Source organism: Rhinolophus sinicus, linkage group LG02 (genome assembly GCF_036562045.2).
Source record: "Rhinolophus sinicus isolate RSC01 linkage group LG02, ASM3656204v1, whole genome shotgun sequence".
Classification (NCBI taxonomy): Eukaryota; Metazoa; Chordata; class Mammalia; order Chiroptera; family Rhinolophidae; genus Rhinolophus; species Rhinolophus sinicus.
In genome coordinates, this window is record NC_133752.1 from 93453651 (window position 1) to 93475527 (window position 21877).

A 21877-nucleotide genomic window follows, 5' to 3' on the forward strand; every position below is an offset into this window, starting at 1 on the left:
AACTTCCAAAATACAACAGGGACAGTTTTCTTAGCCATTCTTACTTTTTTTTAGATGCACACAGATTCTTCTTGCGAAGGCCAATAAGGAAATTCTTCAAGATTTTGTTAGGAACCATTAAACATATAATTATTATGAAAGAATTAACATATCTACAATGTTTAAACTTCCCGTGCAGAAACGCAGTTCCCCATTTAGTCTACCACTCAGCAGAGTTCTACCGTGTTTCCCTGAAAATAAGATCTAGCCAGACCATCAGCTCTAATGCGTCTTTTGGAGCAAAAATTAATATAAGACCCAGTCTTATTTTAACATAAGACCGGGTCTTATATAATATAATATAACAATATAATATAATATAATATATATTTGGTCTTATATAATATAAGACTGAGCATAATAATAACACCAGGTCTTATATTAATTTTTGCTCCAAAAGACGCATTAGAGCTGAAGGTCCGGCTAGGTCTTATTTTCGGGGAAACACGGTATAATTTCTTCTTCTAGGTCCATTTACTTCTTCCTAGAATTATTCCTAGGTTTTGTTGCTTCTGTGACTGCTGTCTTTGTTCCCAGACAGAGGGGGTTGATGTCGTTTTTTTCAGTTTTATAGAATCCACGTTTCTAAAGCAGAGACTAAACAGGGTACGGGTGGGTGGAAGAACAGGTCTTTCTACCTAAATTCAGGCAATCATTTATAGATTATTGATTATCAATTTCATCGGCCTTAAATTTAGTAAAAACTGCACTAACATGGTAGGCAGCCCTAATTTCAGTTTTCTTCTTTCCTGTGTCTTCATAGGTGCTCAACTAAGAATTTGCAAGAGGCACCATGAATGCTTACCAAAGGTCATTATGCACTGAATTTTCTGTTCTTCCATTCTGAGTACAGTTTTCAAACAGGTCCCAGACATCTAAGAGTACTTTCATACTATGTGCATTTTACCATATTACCCATTGTGATATCTTGACAGAATTGGCTGTTTTCCTAAAACCAAGAAATACTAGGTCTGTGTTACTCCCCCAATCCCACAGCTCAGTAAAATGTTTTCACAAAAGACGATGAGGTTGGTTTGGCATGATTTACCCCTGGTGACTCCATGTCTTCTAGCAGTCAACACATTCCTTTCAAAGTGCTCATAAGACATCTGCTGAAAATTCATTCTATAATTTGACCAAACGTTGACCAAAGTTATTAGTCTGTCGTTTCTGGAGTCCACCCCTTTTTAAAACTGTGACATTTACTTATCATCAGTTTTCTGGCTCCTGTTTTTTGTACGTGATTTTTAAAAAATTTACCAGTAGTGAGTTCCTGATTACACACTTCAATTGCCCCCGTGCCCCGGGAGTAATCTTGGCTACACCTGAAGACATGAACTCCTGACATGAATTAAGGCTTGTTCTCCATTTCCAGTCCTTTTAGGTTGCAATTGTTTTATTACATAGATTGTGCTACTCTGCTACTGTGTTTCCCCGGAAGTAAGACCTAACTGGAAAATAAGCCCTACGTGACTTTTCAGGATGACATCCCCTGACCATAATCCCTAATGCGTCTTTTGGAGCAAAACTTAATATAAGACCTGGTCTTATTTTCAGGGAAACACTGTAGAATCTGGAGACTCGAGAGAGAACCAGCAGCTGTGGGAATGTTCTTGTCCTTACCAGGAAAATTGTTTTAAACCAGCACAGAAAGCAAAATGCGGCCATTATAATAACTATTTTTGGTGTCAGATGGGTACTAGACTTACCCGGGTGATCATTTCATAAGGTGTATAAATGTCTAGTCACTATCTTGTACCACTGAAACTAACATAATATTATATATAAACTGTAATTGAAAAAAAATTTAATTTAAAAATAAAAGCAAAGGGCGTCCTGACTTGTGATTACAACACCCAGATTTGTGGCGACAAGGTTTACCCTCTGATCTGGATGCTTTTCCGGGTTTCTCAGTTTCAGAGTTTCGTCACACACCCGTTTCCTCTCATTGAAAACCCCACGCACCATGCCTGTTTTGAATAGCATACCCATTTTGAATATGCAGCTCAAACTTCTGGACTTATCTGTCATCCCTAATGCTTGAATTGGAACTGGCATTAAGACCTTAGGACTCACACCCCTGTCCTGTTGTTTCTGGATGAACATTACACAGTCAGTTCTTGAGTCTCTATGTCACTCCACCTTCCAGCCTGCCCTGCCCTTGCTGCCAAGACTGCTTCCACTGGGCTTTCTCACCGCGAAATCACACATGCTGTGTGCCAGTGTCTCAGGCGTCTTCTCCCAGGAACCACTGGTATCATCATGAATTTGTCAAACAAACATGCACTGCAGCACCAACTACTGACCTCATGGCCTAAGTACCTGCTCTCTGGGGACATACCACATCTCATGAGCGAGGCATGGAAAGCGTACCACACCCCACCCCACCTCCTCCCTGATCAATTCCGCTCTTGTCAGAAGACCCTGCCTGGTTTCTTTGTACCTACCATGTACTGGACCTTGCGACATGTAGATAATTAATAGACGTTTATTGAAATGATTTAAGTAACAGTGATTTGTCTGCATTCACTTTGGGGTAGGCGCTGTATGTTTTGTAGCTGCCTATTTTCACAAAGCAGAGGTGTCTTTCCAAAACTAAGTCATCTTTGCTGAATCACAGGGGGTCCCATTACAGTCCCATTCATGACCTGTGCTGAGACTCAGCCCTCTCTCCCGCTGTCCCCATGCAACTGCACAAGCCCCTTAACCTGGATGTAATTCAGACCTGGAACATTCTAGGCATCGTCAGGATCCCTTGGCTCAAGGTACATTATCCTAGTGCCAGGATCTGTGTGGACCCCCCGACGGGACCTATGCAGAGATCACACCACTGCTCTGGCAGGAAACTCCAGATGTCATGCAGGATATTGACCTGCTGTGGGTTCAAATATGACACCCAGAAGTAAGCCATCTTCCAGATTCCATGTGAAAGAAAACACAGGAGCTGAATTTTCCAACCCCAAAGGATTGCTAAGCTCTGATGTGCAGGACATACATTTCATTCCAATAAATTACGCTTCCTGTGGGGACCATAATATCCCTTGATTTATGAGCATCTCCACCCATTCTCCCACCTCACCCACAGCTCAGTCAAATGTTCTGTGTAAATGTAGGAAATATGGAGAATCAGTAGGATGTTATTGTCATTATTTGTCAACCTTTGTGGTATAAAGAATTAACTTGTTTCTAACTAAAACAATTTTATTACATCTGTATCAGAAGTTTATGAAAGACAATTTCCTATCATACTGATTATTCACATATTGAATTTTAACCTAATATATGGTAGCAAAAGATAGTCAGAAACAGTACACAGCTGCCCTCTTGTGTCACTTTCATATAATTAAATCTATTAGTGTTTAACTACCAGTGATTCAATTAGCTATGCATTTTTAAAGGTCACTATGTATCATTACTCTTCTGCTTCTGAAACTAATATCCTAAATGGTAATTTACACAGCGCAATATGTAAAAATAACACCAGCTCTCTCTATCAATTTAATCATAACTTATTGGCATTGGCATACACATCTAAATATTCAAAAGGTAACATTATATACTCTGTTCGGGTCCTCTCCTTACCCAAATACCAAAAAGTTTTAACAGGCTTTTGTATTATCTCATTCTACTCAATTAGTGCTAATTAATATTTAATCTGTTCTTACTGAGTGCATGGGTTTGCATGAATCCTTTGAGTGGTCCCATAGAAGATGAAATGGAAGCAAGTTCTCTTTTATAACAATTGACAAGGGCATCCCCCAGAGAGGGCCACTGTGGTATCTGTTCCCATTTATTAAGCACCTACTATGAGCAAAGTCCTGTGCTAAGGTCATTACAAATGGAATATAGAGAACATGTGTAAAAGGGAAACCTTATGTTCACTGAACAAATAAAGAAACCCAAGCATAGGTGTTAGGTAGCACCTTCCCAGAATTTGGTAAAAATTCTTGGGTAATGATGGCTCCATTCTTTCAATCGTAACTCTGCCAACCAAGATGATAGTTTTTTTCTTCAGCACCCTCCACCATACGTGATCTCTATGAGTTCAGGGTCAGCCAACCATTCAGCGTTCTGGAAACAACCTGATTAAAGTAAGAGTCTGCTTAGGCAATGAACATGAGTTTATCATCAGTGTTGACATAAATGGATGTTCTGTTTCTTTATTAAGTTGTTGTATTTCCTTATTAAGTACTACGTGGTCCTAGGTGTGTATAGTACTTCTCTGTATTAGGGAAGGGCGGATGTAAAAAGTTGAAAACAAATCATATGGTTTTGGGGAAATTAGAAAGTGCAATTTTGCACTGGTCAACACTGGCTGGCAGTTACACACAGTAACCAGGTAGAGACAGATATGGTAGTGATGCAAGAGGACCAACCAGTTGTTCAGTCTCAATCCCTCACCTTCTGGGAGGTGGAGCTTCCAGAAGAACTTAGGACAAAGAGATAGAAACAAAATGTAATGAAGAAAATATAAGCTGAGGTGCAACATCCTGTGACCATAAACAAGTATGCACAGAGATGGAAATTAATATATAAACCCAACTCTGGAGAGGCCTTGGAGGTGGAGAAAGGGTGAGGAATGTAGGGAAAGGAGGAGATTGCACCTCTATGTTGTACGAATCTATAAACACAACTCTTCCAGTTCAGCAGGTGGTGGGCTCCATGGTGAGCATAAAATGAAATTGATCCTGATATATGAGCTCCAACCTGATAGCATAGGAGAGTTGTCTGCAGCTGGGAGATGCCTGGGAAACTATCCTTCTCTAGAGTGTAATTTAGCAATAGTGATTTGGGGCATGTAGCAGTGAATTGTGCGGTTTCAGATCACTGCCACGGGTTGGGGTCGGAGAAGGAGAGACCCAGGGACACAGCCTAGCTGCAGTGCTAAGCTCCCTGAGGCAATGAGGTACAACAGGAAAACCAGGAGAGTTGAAATCCTAAGTCCTGAGCTCCTGTCCTAGCTCTGTAACTAACTTACTGCGTGACTTCAGGCCGGTCACCTTGCCTTTATGGTTTCTAGTTTCATCTTTCAAATGTTTTCCTTGTGCATTCAGACAGTCCCTTCATTCTTAAAGCTCTCGAAACTCAATCCCTCCCATGCCATATACCTCATGGTGTCTGTCTGCCCACAAATACTGACTTTGTGGGCTGAACTGTGCTGACCACCCCTCCCCCAAATTTATATGGTAAAGTCCTAACCCCCAGTTCCTCAGAATGTGATCTTATTTGGAGATGGTGTCTTGAAAGAGGTAATTAAGTTAAAATGAGGTCATGAGGATTAAGTTAAAATGAGGTCACTACTACTGGTGTCATTGTAAGAAGAGGAAATTGTACACAGATGGGTACAGAGAGAAGATAATATGAAGACACAGTAGGAAAACGGTTACCTACAAGCCAGGATAAGAAGCCTCAGAAGAAACCAATCCTGCTCACACCTGGATGTCAGATTTCCAGCCTCCGGAACTGTAAAAATATTTTCTATTGTTTAAGCCACCCAGTCTGTGGTACTTTGTTATGGCGGCCTGAGCAAACTCATACAATTTCGAACTCTTTTCCTACTCATCCATCCTCTTTTACACTCAGTTCCCTCTCTGCATTTTTCTTTCTATTTATACTTCCTCTCACTCAACAATCTTCAACATTTATGGGCACAATCTCCACTACACCCTCCCTCTTCTCTCCTGCAAAACTCTCTCTCTCTCTCTCTCTCTCTCTCTCCTTTCTCTCATCTGTTAGGTTCTAACACACAGCAATTGTATATAAAAAAAAAATGATGGCATTAACATGTACCAGACATAAAGCAGTTTCTGTAATTAAAAGGGGTACTTAACGAAAATTAAAACAAACAATGGCATTCAATGTCAGAAGGGGCTTGATAAAACAGACAAATAAACTGTTGCTGGGAATATAAATTAGTAGAAACTTTCTGGAGGGTAATTTGGCTATATACATGAAAAGATTCTTTTTTTTTTTAAATTCATATCCAAATGCTGAGTATCCCAGGGAACAATATGGAAAACAGGAAGTTGCGGGGAGGGGGAGAATGAACTGCAAATGGCCAATAAGCATGTGAAGAAAATGTCAAACCTCATTAGCAATCACAGAAATGAAAAGCTATAAAAAGAGAACAACCTACTAAGGGTAGGTATCTAAACTGGTAAATTCTGCTGAGTGACAAATTAACAATATTTATTAAAAGGCTTAAAACTAAATCTTCTTTTTTGTCCTAGCAATTTCATTTTAAAGAATTTAACAAGGAAATAATAATGGAAATAACAATATAAAAATATTCATTACATCATTTTAAAAGGGAAGCAATCTAAATGTCCAGTAAGAGGGTTAAATAAATAGTATATTGATGTGATGGAATGTTTTCAAAAAATTATTTAATAATAAAAGAAATTTTCATTACATAATATTAAATGGAGAGAAGTACATAAAATTTTCTATAAGACAATTATTGTTAAAAATATATGCATATGTATAAATACCCTGCACAGATACGCATCAACACCAATAATTTCTGAAAGTGAATTTGTATATTTTCTTCTCTGTGCTCTTCTGAATGTTTCATACTTACAATGGATTATTTTTTGAAGTACAAAACCAATATGGTCTTTAAAAAGCAGGTAACAGAAGGGATGGAATAGAAAGGAAAGGAAGGAGAAAACAGACCCGCACACGTTGGGGAGGGGTGACATCGTAACGTGCCACAGATTGACCTTACAGTCCAAGTCTGAATCCTGCTGGCATCACAAATGGGGCATATGTGAGGTGTTTTAAAAATGCTTGTTGAAAAATGACATTTAGAAACGAACTGGGTAGAAGTTTACCTACCCAAGTGACAAGAGGTTTGAATTTGGAGCAGACGGCAGCTTAACTCTCCCTACTAAATCTTCTCAGGAGAAGAAAGCGCTGAACATGGAACAGGAGAACATATTCTGAGTTGGTGTCTGTACTCAGAAGACCCTGTTCTCCTTTTATCTTAACTTGCAGTTGCAGCATCTTAAAGGAAAGAGATACTGACTTCCTGACCCGTGATCTGAAAGTCTGGACACCATCAACGCTTCTGCGACTCCTGTGTCCTTGCTATGGCGTGGGTGAGAAAAGTTGGGCCACCGCCTGGGATCACTTTCCTCACTCGGTGCTCACGCCATTACTGGGACATGAAAGGGACCAGCAGGGCAACTAGATATGTGTTCATTGTCTTCCTCCCCATTTTACATACACTGAGTGTCCATCAAGAATACGAGTGTGTGATGGGAGAGGCACAGTGACAGAAGACAGAGGAGCTGGTCACCCTTCAAATTGACCACCATTTGATTATAACCAAGTCACCAATTCTCTTAGGCCCTGGTCTTCTAATCTGTAAAATGAGACAATTATGCCATGTCTTCCTGAAGGTGGGGTTGGACTAAAGGTCTCTGCTCCTTGGAAATGTGTGAGTCTAAGGGGAATGTGCACGGAAGGTCAGACAGGTTGCTGGTTGAAACTTGTCCACCTCAGAAAAGTGAGATTAGCCCAATTCAACAGCACACAAACTCTCTACTCAGCCCCCCTCAGATTAACATAAATTTCTCAGATTTTAAAAAAAAATCCACAGAAAGGCTGGGCATCACACAATCTAAATTCAAAGAATGTATCCCAACTTGCACTCACATGAAGTCAATTTTCAGCATTTTCCAGATGCATTCTGAATCTAGCTTTCCAATAATGGGGCTAAATGACACAATTTCCTGAAGCATTGTTCTGTGGACATCATTATACTGTTAACAACATGAAAAGATAAATAAGGCCAACACAGATTCTGCTTCTTGATGCTGAAATAATTTTGAATGATCCAATTCCACTTGAAGCTAAAACTTTTGAGTTTTTCATCCAAGTTACACATTGAAAGCTTCGTGTCTGCCCTGGACTCAGCTGCTGCTGCCTTCCCGTTCCTGCCAGCAATGCCACTGCTCCCCAGGTATGCACTCACCTGACACAGTCATCTTTGGGACGAGGACTTTTTTCTGCTGAGAACTCTCATCCACCCCAACCAATCATAATCTAAATCTTTGACCGGTGCATAAATATAATTAAGTCTGTCAAATTCTTAAGGGTTAAAAATTACGAAACTACCATTTTAGGGTCGCAGTCATGATCAAGTAACTTATATCAAGACCAGAAGCCCCATTCGAAGTTCAGAAAATGTTTCCGTCTCCTTCAAACCCCAGACTTTTTAATGATACCAAGAGGCTGTCACAATATAATTATTATTCTCAACCCATAAACATCTTTGATTTGCCTGCTTGGAAAATAAGTCACCCTAAGACTATCCTCTCCCCCCACTCCCATGCCTTTCTACAACATCAAAGATAGAAAATGGAAAAAACAAAAATCTCCGTGCCCGTCCCCTGTTTTTCAAGCAGGAGGATGACTGTAGGCAAAGAAAAGCCACGTCACCTGGACCACTGGGGCTGGTGCTCAGACACACCTAGAGGGAGCCTGCACAGGTGAGTCACACAAAACACATTTGTCCCCCGGTCTTTTCAGGCACCTCTTCTCCCAACCCCACTAAAATTAATGTAAACCAGTGGGAATATGGCTTGTAAACAAAAGATACTATGTGTTGTTACAATACAGTAACCCTTGAACAACACGGGTTTTAACTGTATGGGTCCTCTTATACGTGGATTTTTTTCAATAAACATATTGGAAAAAACTTTGGGACAATTGAAAAAAACTCACAGAAGAAAAATTGGAGGACAATTAAAAAAAACTCACAGAGCCTGGAAATAGTATTTCAAAAATAAGAAAAAGTTAGGTATTTATCCACGAATACATAAAATATAAGTACATATTTTCTCTTCCATAAGATTTCCTTAATGACATTTTTTCTCTAGCTTACTTAATTGTAAGAATATGGTATCTAATGCATATAACATAAAATACGCATTAATTGACTATGTTATCAGAAAGGCGTCTGGTTAATAGTACACTATTAGTAGCTAAGTTGGTGGGGAGTCAAAAGTTATACGTGGATTTTCAACTGGGTGGGGGAGTCAGTGTCCCAACCCCTGTGTTGTCCAAGGCTCAGCTGTAAAAATATGACATTACAGTTGGATCATCAATGCTACCCTTTTCCTAAAAAAAGCAACATAAGAAAAAGTTGTAGAGATTCAGAAATCACTTTTTGTGGCACCATCTTGAAAGTCAAAACATTTCTAACAGACTGATGTACATGAAGCCAGGAAACACTTGCAAATATCAATGTGTGTTCCCACAACAAGCATTTTATTAGGCATCAATTAGGGGAACCAAATACATCCAAAATATTATCAATGATTAATTCAAACGAGGCAAGGATACCCAAGATAAAGTGTGCAAACACAGTCAGACTTTTAAAGGAGGCAGATGTCTAAATTTCTTGCTAGAATTCTATAAGCAAAGCTATGATTTACCTCTGAGCAAGGACTTATATACAATTACCAACAACTTTTTTTGCATTGTGAGTAATTTTTCCCTTCGCTGTCTAGTTAAGTAGCAAGTTTAATTCATATCATATAGTAGATGGGAATGATAATCCCCAAATCTGTGAAATATAAAATAAGAGAGAACAGCATTTTAATCAATGGTTCTGCTGCCAAAGGTACAACTCCAATAAGCACACACTTTCCAGAAATATTCAGGGAGGAGGTAAGGATACAGGAAAGCCTACGTAATAACCAATTATCCAAAAAAGGAAATGACACATTCATCTGTAAAACTTTGTTTATACAACTAACTCTTTGCAACCTGCTGAATTTTATTCAAAATGGAGTAAGCTATAATTAGAATAAAACGGTAGTACATACACATAAATTTGTGTGTGTGTATAAATTTTGTCCACAAAGACTGTATTAAAAATATGAAAACCTGCCACTGCTACTTAAATTAAAACTGGGAGTGGCCTAGAGTCCTTCTGTTACTAGCTGCCATTGACTCAATTTTCCCATGTGTCTAATGCGTAGATGGACAGGAAACGCTCTCAGTGCAGATTTCAGAACTCAGTTCTCACAGTAGCTCCTCAAAGAGGTCTTCCACACCCTCCCCCAAGTCCACAGATCACCCCTTCTCAGCTGCAAGAACTCCGGGCACACCAGGCTTCCCTTTCATAACATCTCTTAAACTGCAATTAAGCAATTAATTACGTAAGTATACATGAATAGATACAAGTGTATAGATACAAATTCTCAGTTGTTTCATATCAGTCTCCCCCTACCAATATATAAAAGCTTTAGGAGGAAAGGTCCTCTGTTCTATTCCTTGCATCACATAAACATTGAGTAAATACTATGTATTGAATGAATAAATTACAGTTACTGCTTCATTCACCTCACTCAAGAGCTATCACTGAGTATGCCTGGAAAAATGAGGTATTTCTGAAAGCGTGGCAAAAACAATTCAACTTTTATCCTAGAACACCAGTGCCCACGCCACTCTGTAAGGCAGCCCCAGTTATTCCCTTTTTCCTTGCTAAACATTTAGAAATCATGAGCACTTTCTTCTCAACCTAATCCTTTCTCTGTAGGCTACATACCCACCAGTTGAAGTTAAATTCATTTGATATTAATTATGGATACCCTTCATAGGACCCAGGGACACAATGTCTAACTAAAGTGATTTTCAGTGGGATATATGAAGTGTAATAATAACATACTATGAAAGAATACAAAGAAAAATTTAGGACAACTTTGAAACATTTGAACTGCAATAATGTAACTGACATTTTCAATCACATTTGGCACTTAGTGTTTTAATGCAAATCTTTCCATCATTCTTGAAATGTGTTCCTTGTCAAGATAAGACGAGATGGCTTCCCAGGGGCAGCAGGACAGAACCTCGTGTACCTGGATGGAGTGTGGGTACACTCTTGGCAGCAGAGGTTGGGGCTCCCTAATCACAGGGGCCACCACTAACAAGAATGCATTTCTTCCTATCTCTTGGTGGCCCTGGCCACTTCCAACCATCTACTTTACTTTTTGCTCAGTCTACTCTAAATATCTTTTCCCCATCTCATGACTTTCTGCTTTCTGCTTACTCACAGTTTACACTTCCTTCTGACTTCCATCTTTCTCTTTGAGCTTTCAGTAATACAACCAGTTAGCCAACTTGCTCTATATTGTGAACACAGGCTCTTCAGGGAGATTTGGATGGTCAGTTCCCAACATCCATTGGGCAAAGTTCTTGAGCAGCCCCCCGTCAAGGGCAGCAGGGCAGCCTATATATAGCTCAGTAACCACAATCCAGTCAGCTGTGACCAAAGTGGTCACAGAAGATAAAGTTAATTTGGGTCATGGCTTTGGATAGCAACCATCTGGAAAAAGACAGTAAGTATGGCTGTCCTGGGTCAAACAACAGAAACTAATTCATTTAAAGTGCAATCTAACAACTAAATTTAGGAAGCAGAAAAGTGTGTATGATGATTACTATCATACGCATTTTTTCAAGTCGAATAACCAGACTTCAGATTTACCTCTTTCTCTGTATATTTCAATCTATTATCCTCTTTCATGTTTGCTACTTAAAAAAAAAAAAAAAAAAAAAAAAGTGAAAGGTGGCAAAGATCAAATGTCGTGGTCTAAATACAAAATCACTAACTGGGTGCTCTGTTCTAATATTGACTTTTCACCCTTCGAACCTATTTTGTCATCAGAACTCTGCTGCTCCCACATACAAGTATAATAGACAAAGGCCTGAAATGTTTGCTTCAAACCACAGAAATTAGCTGAAGTTCCCATTTGGACCACATCCAGTTTTCTGCCATCACAAAACTCTTATTCAATCCTGTTTAGGAGAAGCAGATTACATAGAGAAAGGAATAAAACTTTCCTTTTATCTACTTTTTAATTTACTGTGTCTGTGTATTTTTGTGAAACGTTATTTTGGTTGACTTCTGGTGGTCATGTATGTCTCAATTACCTATAAAAGTAACTTCACAAATTTTTAAGTTAATAAAATGATAAGCATAGTATATTCAAAACCTGAATTATTTCAGTTTGGGGGGAAAAAAAAACACCTTGCTAAGTTATTTATTTCTGTGTGGCATGGGTTCCAAGGAGTAGACTTAGTATTACGGCGGGAAAAAAAGTCTTGGAGGGAGAAAAAGATAGTAAATTCTGCAAACAAACAAACAAACAAATAAATAAGCTGTTTTGTAATTTGAAATACCATCACTATGTTTGATGATTACTATTATACACGCATTCATTTCATACTTTTGGAATTTAAAAAAAAAAACACGAAAAACAGAAAAGTCAAGATTAGAAAGAAGTGTTTATTCTATGAGCAAGTGTCCTAAATGTGTCATCTGCAAAGTTTATCAGTTTATAATTAGGAGAGCTTATAGGCCATCAAAAGGTGCTTCTACAAAATAATACAACAGGGCAAAGGTTCTGGTCTCGATAGATTTATATGGGGGTAAAAATAGGGACTAACTCACTTTTTCCAACTATGGGAAAATTAGAAAGAAAAGCAATTATGTTCTATGATAAATAAGCCATTCTTAGCTGAGAAATCACAGCGTCTTCCTATGTCATGTACTTAATTTGCGCACTTTCTATTCTTTGCTCCAAGCTGTTTCTTTCATCCTACAAGTTCAAGAAAATTAAAATTGTGCTATTGAGGACACATAAGGGATTTAATCTTGAAAGAAGTAAACTACAAAGATGGATTATTGTAGTACTTTGATATAAAATCAGAAAGTTACTGAGCTTTAAAATGCATAGTCTTGTTATCATTTAAAACCAAGTCTATTTGGGGGAGGAAGACACATTGAAGGAAGCAGCAATGCAAATCACTGAAGCCAACATACAAGTATATATACCTTTGATGGGACTTGATGTGAGTTGTCACAATAAACCTAACACCCAGAATATTATCAATAACCCATGCTCCAAGAAACCGAGGTGAGAACCAAGAAGTGGAACCATTTTGTTATATCCTGCATTTATTTAAGCAAACCGAACGTGTAGAGATAGGAAATTAAAGCGTTATAATGTCTTACAAATACAGAAAGAAGACACAGAATAATAATACCCTGGAGAGAGTGCATCTGAAAACGCAGTTCTGTCATAGGAGAACATCTGCAGTGACCACACTGACGCCATGGCCAACACATCCATCCATCATTCTTGTTACAACATCGTTCAAGTAGTTTTAATAGCTAAATCAGCGATTTGCTTTTAAACGAATAATAATACCCATGATTATGGTAGCCTTGAAGGTTTTGTGAGTGACTATACTATACATATGAGATGCTAAGCTTCATTTGTTATTTCAGGGCCACTGTACATTATGCAGAGGGAAATGATGTCTGATTACACAATTACTGTGACATCCACTGAAATGTGAACTAGTTTGCATAGGTTAGTCCTTTGGGCAGCACGATGTTGCTCTAGTCCACCAAGGCTTAAAGATTCACAGTGTAGAGGAAAAAAACATGAATTAAAGCATTTCTACTAAAATATATTTTAATAGCTGGTGTTAACAATTTGCGTAACAAAAGCCAAATTATATGAATAACATTGTGTTGTTTTGTTAAGTCCCTTCATTTAAAAAACATTGTTTCCTCCAAAACCGTAAGCTCGCAAAGCTAGTAAAATCTTGCAAATTCATTATCAACCACAATTCTACATATTTTGAAGCAAACAGACACCATACAGCACAATGACTCAATTTTGCATTTTTATCCCAGGTGAAAGGCCAATAACAGTTCCACACCATGCCTGTAACACACTTGTTGCTGTTTCTAAATGCTCAGCCATTCATTGTGTGGACACTGAAGAATGACCCAGATTTCTCTTTTCCTTTAAGTAAATCACTTGTAATAGCAACTGGATTACAAAGAAGTATGTACTATGCAAACTGGATACCATACATCAAACACAAAAAGCATATGGAACTCCCATGAATACACTAAAGTAGTATGGACAATTGGGGAGGAAATTTGCCCTGGGCATCCCCCCAGGATTGTGGGTTCCAGCAGTCTAAACATCATGGAATGATGGCCACAGAAGCATCATACAACGTCTTGATTTTTTTGATTATCAATCGTTGACACCTGCTTGGAAAGGACCTTAATGGGCATGGAATACTTCAAAAGAAGACTTTCACTTTAGCGTTCACTTGCATAACTTCTTACTTAACGAAAGCTTTCTCATCTCCGTGTCACATTACCCAAAACAAGCACATTCTAGCCACTTTTGGATTATCAGAAGCAAATAGCTAAACTATAATGAATTTATGAAATGAATTTCATCTTGTGTAACGAATTCAGACTCATAGCATAATTCTTCTATCTTACAATAGGTGTTTTCAATCTCAAACCTAAAGTTAATGTTTATGCATCTTAACTATATATAAATCCACAAAGAACCTTTCAGAAATAGATGGAAGAAGTCAGCATTTCCTAAAGTTCTAAACCTTTAGAGATAAAAGACAAGCAGCTATCACCTTTCACATCTGTCAGGAGCATCTCGTTTCCCCACCATAAAAATACCAATCGTGTATAATAAAATATTACTATAGAATAAGCAGAAACTTGCTTGCTTGGTTTTCATTCCAAGACCATAGTGGATAAATCAGGGTAATCAAAAAGGCACCTATTCTTTTTTATACATCTATATTATAATTTTGGTATAAACTATATCCACTTCCTATAGGGATGTGTTATTAAAGGATTACACACATTCTCTTTATCTTCTCATTAAAAACATTCCACTGGAGATGGATAAACCTGAAAAAGATGCATCTCCTGAACTTTCACGGTTTTAGAAAAGTCGACTTTCCGACCCCTAGAGTGTTGTCAAGCTCAACATGGAGAGGATAAGGAAAGAAAGACTGTGGCAAAACTGTGAAAGCTGCATCTTCATCTTCGAGCAATGAACCCAGTGGCAAGAGAGGAGCTGGTCTAGTTTCATCCATCTTCACACAAGGTGTTCTTGGGAATTGTGCTTGCAAATTCCTGTGTGGTGTGTGTAGGTGGGGGGAGGCCTGAGAAGATATAGGGACATCTGACAACCAGATAAGTATTTCAAACTGGGCTACACTGCGCATGTGTAAACAATAACAACAAGACACAAAGAAGTCTTTTGCTACAGGTTAGAGATACGGTAGAAAGCTTTCCTAGAGACCAACAATTAGTAAAAACGTCTACCACAAAAACTTACAACAAAAGCACTATATTCTGTTGCTATGCTTTTCTCCAGGGAGATACGATCCACACACAATTTTGTTTTGGGGACCCTGAAAACCGTATCAAACTGCTCCTTGTGCTTTTATCAGGCTGGAGAACACATCAAATTTAGAAAATCTGGTGCATGCTCTCTGTAAAGTCTACTTGAACTTGATTTTTAAAACACTCGTGTTTTAAATCCTTCGTTAGCTGTCAGTGTTGTGTATGAGATATCTGTTGTGAAATTGAAGGTGGGGGGAGGTTGTGGAAAGGGGAGATGTTGTTCAAGAATGTAGTTTTGAAAATGATGCTCTGAAAGTAGCACTTTGGTATTCTACATATATGTTTCCTATATTTCTGCTGAGATGTTTTAATATCCTGATGAGCTTTGGTAACAATGACAACACTATTAAATTAGAGTGTTAGGAGCATGTGACACCTTGTTCTCCCTCCGTCTTTACTGTAAAATAACTGCCCTCTAGTTAAATTCTGATCAGATCTTAATTCCTGACATCTGGAAGCAGAAACATCTTGCTATGCAAAGCTTAAACTTTTAGGAGAATTATTCCCCAAATAAGTATGACTTTTACATTCAATGAATCTGATTTTGAAATCAGTGGATGAGAGAAAACAATGAAACATCAAACTGCTACTTTATGGTAACTTTCCCCATTATAATCATTTTAAGTTTGTTTCCTTTAAGCTTCCTATAAATGTGCTATTTATCAAAAATTGTACCTGTTGTACATTTAGTCTGCAAATTTAATCAACTACTCCCTTTTATAATCACAAAAAGAGGTCTCTCTGGATAAAATGTAAATATTTACTTAACAATATAATAAAATTGAGCAAGCTTATTTCCCTTATTTTAATGCACAGGAACTTTTGTAAGAATATTGCAAGTTTGGCTTGTGTCTGTAGGTTTGTGTATAAGACATCAAAACTGATATGGGGTTTAATCAATTTAAACATGACTGGTCATTTCAATGATAGAAAATTAGTCAAGCTCATTATTTGGAAATCTGTATACCCCCTCAAAAAAAGCTCTAGTAATTTGCCTGAATTTTTCTTTAAAATTTTTTTTTTTATTTTCAATTACAGTTGACATAGTGAATTTTTCTCCTTTCAATTTTGTCAGTGTCATGTAAATGCAGCTTGCGTGTCATATTATTGTATTTACTCTTTTAGCTGGATAAAATGAAACTACGGATTTCCAAAAGTATTTGCTAGCCTTTCAATGGTGTAAATGAATTAACATTTGCTTTTGGACCAATAAAGATTTCAATAAAAAATATTTTACAGGATATTTTGTTAATTTCTTTGACTATATCATATAAGGTAGATAATTCCCAAGACATATACATTTTATTACACTTTTGTAACTTTGCTTTTTCAGTTTCTTCCCAATTATGAGTCAGATTCTACATAAATGCTACCCTGTTGCAGGCCCCAATAAATGACACAATCAGAAAAACAAAGTTGCTAATGGATGTTAATCTCTCAGGTGATCTTGACTGTGGACTCCAGGTGAAATTCCACGACACATCAGCAATGGCTGCAGTCATGGCTATGAATCCAGCAAGAAACTGCAAGGTCACTCATCTGAAAATCAAAATCTGACCCTTTCGTTTTTAGTGAACAACCTGTTGGGCCTGTACCTAAAATCCTGATGACATTCCTATCTCACCCCTTGAATGTGATTTAGAAAATAAAAAGCAGAAAGTGGAAAGGAAGTCTTTTCATTAACTGATCTTGGTGGCGAGGTTTCCATTCCAGACCATTTCCCAAAATAAGAAACCAGATCACTCTCTCTGTGGAGCTGGTAACTTTTTGTTCACTGGTTTTCTACAGCACGTTCCTTGTCCCACTGTGTCACTGGCTCATGTTAAGTTTTCTTAACTTTTAAATCAGCAGAGGCATTAAGTTAATGAAAGCTGTTCAATGAACATCTAAATCACTTATTTACTAGAGTATACATCTATTTCCTAAGGTGTAAATCCTTCAAAACTAGAGTGCAATGCAGCAGGAGAATCTTAATAAGCAACTTTTCAAAATATGTTTTCCTGATGAGCTGGCAACTAGAGGAAAGGCTTTTTAGATTATCAGCCACACTTTTTGCTTTAGTAACAGGAATGGGCGGTGCAGCTGCCTATGTTACAGAAGCTTGAACCTACATGGCATGCAACAGGGTAAAGGTTATTAGGGAAATAATAGAGATGACCTTAAATTTGCCCTTTGCAGAGTAGCTGTGAAGTTATTTGGTCCCGTCATTCTGTGGAGCCAAGCATACACTTGGTTCCATAGAATGTAAACGGGGATTGGTACAAATGAGAAATAAGTAGAACCAAGTCAGCCAAGGAAACAACAACAAAAATTTCTTTGTTCAGTAGAAATTTCTAAGTCCCTAAGGCCACCAGTCAATATAATCTTAACCAAACTGTCATTCTGCCACTGCTTACATTTATTATAATAGGTATTTTTCACTGGAATTGGAAATTGCCTCATGACTCCAAAGCTAAATGGTTTTTAAATTATTGGCTGTGTTACTGAATTGAGAGAATTGGCTTCTGGTGATTCCAAAGTTACAGCTAAGAAGTTTCAGATACTTGTTACATTTATGGGACAATCAACATTTCTATTAAAGGCTACAAAAATACATTTCCGAGAAGGGTTCAATAGCCAATCAAAAGAAACAAATTACACAATTAGCAGCACCAGGTCTCCAGACCTAATTATTTTGCTAATAGGAATTACTGAAAGTGCTGCTGTTTTCAGCCCAGAAGTCATTCCTTCTTCCTGGTACCTGTGTGTCTAATTGTCAAAGTAAGGATAGATTATTGTAAAACAACTGCCAAGTTGTCTTAAAAGTATCTTCTATCTTTTAAAAAGATTAGGTTTAGTATACATTAGAATAAAGCGGAAAGGGCAAGGAGAAACAATTAATTAACAAACTCAATGTAATTTGCTGGGAGCATCCCCGTTTTCCCTGTTCTCTGCACTGTGCCGTACATCCAGCCATCATCGATGGGTTGCACGTTGACAATGTAGTCGCCATCCCTGAAGGAGACCTCATCTTCATCCTGGGCACTGTAATCGTACATGGCTCGGTAGGTCCTCTGGGCAAGGAAAGATGGGGTCACACGATGAATACCCAAATAGTCACAGCCACAAATGCCCATTACACCAAACCCGCCCACACATAAAGTACCTGTTAGGAATGCTTCCAAGTACATTTTGTTCTGGAGATCTGTCACCCGGGGCCTGGTGTCCTACCTATGCTCATCTCAAGTTTACCGGGCTAGCAAAAAGTGTAATACTGGGGGCCCAGAACAGGGATAGTGCAGGCCACTAAAGACAATAGCTGGCCCATCAAATAGTCAGCTTTGAAACAGCAAGGCCCAGCTCCCCCAGCGTCAGTTAACCCCAGAGATCTCAGATGACACAGATTGTCCCCTAGCCCACAGTCTTCAGAGAATAAAACCTGCCACAGTGGCAGACAGATCCAAGTCATTGCCAAGTCACTGCAACTGGTACCCAAGCAGAGACAATGAACTTTTCTTAAACAGGTACTAAAAATTTTTGTTTCCTTTTAAATATATATAGAACAAATAAAAGGGGAAAAAATAAAAAATATACTCATTTTATTGGTTTTTGTCTCACAGTGGTAGAAATTTAGCATATAAATGTTCTAAATATTAAGGCACATATGACTAAATCTTTGTTATAATGAGGAAAATGTTTGCTTCCTGGCTCTAAACTACATTACAAAGCTGTAAGTCATCAAAACAGTATGGTATGGGCATAAAAACAGACACATAAATCAATGAAACAAAATAGAGAGCTCAGAAATAAACCTATGCACATATGGTCAATTAATTTATGACAAAGGAGCTAAGAATATACAATGGGGAGAGGACAATCTCTTCAATAAATGATGTTGGGAACACAGGACAGCCACGTGCAAAAGAATGAAACTGGACCACTATTTTACGCCATACATAAAAATTAACTCAAAATGGATAAACACTTGAATGTAAGACCTGAAACCATAAAACTCCTAGACAAAAACATAGGTAGTAAGTTCCTCGACATCCGTTGTGGTCATGATTTTTTAATCTGACACCAAAAGCAAAAATAAACAAGTGGGACTATATCAAACTAAAAAGCTTCCACACACCAAAGGAAACCATCGACAAAATGAAAAGGCAACCTATCTAACGGGAGAAAATATTTGCAAATCATGTGTCTGACAAGGAGTTAACATCCAAACTATAAATTGAGTTTTACTATACTTGTTTTCATGTAAGGCCAAAAGTTTGGCTAATATGTAACATCAGACAATCTCAAAATCAAGTGAATTCATAAACTGAGGAAACTGGCTGAAACACAAGAATTGGAGAACGAGTAAAGATAACTTTCAAACGGTGGGGGTAGGGGTCAGGGAGGACTCCTGTTCCCAAGTTCTCCAGCAAAGGCCAGGGACTGAGTCAGGAGCTTGATGAAGGATGAGACGTCACATTTGACTAAATTACCTCAAACATTACTTCCAAACTTTATATCTAATGAATGAATCAACACTTCAAGATTTGCAGTAAGAGGATTCAAAGACACATTGGCTGTGTTGTTTAGGTTTCAGTGGTCATTTTGATCAATGTCAAGGTTAACTAGTTAATATGACCAAATATTTGTGCTTTCCAGACTGAATGGAAATAATTGGCTAAACCAATCATGAAGTAACGATTAGGATATTGTACTGGTAGGTTCTTTGTGTTCTATTGTTTACATCTTTTCACATCATACCTCCCCTTCTCAATGGTTTATAAGACTTTTGCCTCCTTCAAAAGGGTTAAACAAATAGCAGCATATCCTTTATCCTTTATATGAAAATGTACATGTCCATTGACAGATGAATGGATAAAGAAGATGTACATATGTATATATACAATGGACTATTACTCAGTCATAAAAAAGAATGAAATTGTGCCATTTGCAACAACACAAATGGGCCTAGAAGGTATGCTATGTGAAATAAGTCAGACAGAGAAAGATACAGATGGTATGATTTTTCTTATGTATGGAATCTAAAAAAACAAAATAAATGAACAAACAAAACAGAAGCAAACTCACAGATACAAAGGACAAACGGATGGTTGCCAGGGGGTGGAGGGAAAATGGCTAAAAATGATAAAGGGCAATAAAAGGCACACCTTTCCAGTTACAAAATAAATAAGTCAAAGGGATGTAATGGAAAGCACAGGGAATACAGTCAACAATACTGTAATAACTTTGTACGGTGACAGATGGTTACTAGACTTACTATGGTGATCACAACGTAAGGTATGAAACATGTTAAATCACTTTGTTGTACCTGAAGCTAATATAATATTATATATCAACTATACATTAATAAATAGTAAATTTTAAAATATAAATAAAAATCATTTTAGCATTGAGAAAAAGAAAATGTACAATATTCAGTTCAACTCTATTCCATCTGTATTTATAGCATTTCAGAGATGAAATGGGAAGACCATGGAAGAAGGGACACTTCACATCGACACTTACTAGATTTGGTGAATGCTGCATTGACCTCATGGATGACAGGCTGGTCTGGTGCATGTACCCATAGCCTTGGGAATGGCTTTGCTGGTAGGCTCCAGGAAGTACAGGTGCTGCACATTAAACACATGCATCGATTCCTTAAAGCAAGTCTCAAAACACCCCTCCCAACCACTCAAGTGACGTCGTGCTCTGCTAGAAACTTTTGAAACAAAAATGCCATTTTCCGTGTCATGTGAAATTCAGGTAGTGATGTTATAAGCAAGCTCTAGATTAGTATAAATTTCAGTAATTAAGGACATATATCGGGAACTAGTTTAATGTGCAGTTAAAAATGTTAGAAATATATTTTATTTCTCTATTGCAGATGCTATGGCAAAAGAACACAAATACAAAAAATAAATTTCCCATAACTCTTAACAAAATAATGTTTCCATTTAGCCATGTGATCCTCCTAGGCATTAAAAAAAAAGTATTTAAAGAAATTTAATTGGATTGTCAAACCAATGGCAAAGGGTACGTGTTTTCACTGGATACTTACTTCTCATATAACGGGATGCTCTGAATATTTCAAGACATACACCTGAATGTTACCTTTACAAAGATGGTCAACATGGGCTATATTTTAACAACATGTATTTGTTTGGCAGTTAATAATAAGTCTACACCCTTAAAATAAACTTTCACTTAGAATATATGAATTTTCCATTTAATTTTGGCTGTAAGTCAAGACTAAATCAGTTAGTCGCGTATGTTATAAAAGCCTGAGAAACCAAACCACTTCAAGAATTTCATAAACATTGTCCTTCTACATCAAAAAAATGTAGTATCAAAATAGTATTCACTTAGTTTGTGCTGTTCTCACCATTGATTTTCACATTCAAAGGACATTGTTCCAGTTTTGAAGAATACTGAAGTCTAGAGAAACCAACACAGAAGCTAGATAAAAACCCCACAAAATCAGTAGATATATACTTGTGTGTTTCTCTGTAAGTATGTTCCAGTATTGGTAAGCAGAAGCATGGGCTTTAAATGAAGATATTTTAGTGCCATATCCTTCATTGTGTTTTGAATTAATTATAT

At 37.6% G+C, this 21877-nt stretch overlaps 1 protein-coding gene across 10 annotated transcripts in view; it reads right to left on the reverse strand.

Annotated features, from left to right (window-relative positions):
* Positions 1-12991: 12991 nt before the first annotated feature.
* NEBL (nebulette) overlaps positions 12992-21877 on the reverse strand; it is a 341852-nt gene continuing 332966 nt past the window's right edge. For all 10 annotated transcript variants that reach the window (XM_019755983.2, XM_074324858.1, XM_074324852.1 and 7 more), the window contains 2 exons: positions 20801-20907; positions 12992-18351 (listed from right to left, as the gene is read on the reverse strand). In XM_019755983.2, coding sequence (XP_019611542.1) covers positions 18175-18351; positions 20801-20907 — 284 coding nt within the window. In that variant the 3' untranslated portion in view covers positions 12992-18174. The remainder of the gene's footprint in view (positions 18352-20800; positions 20908-21877) is intronic.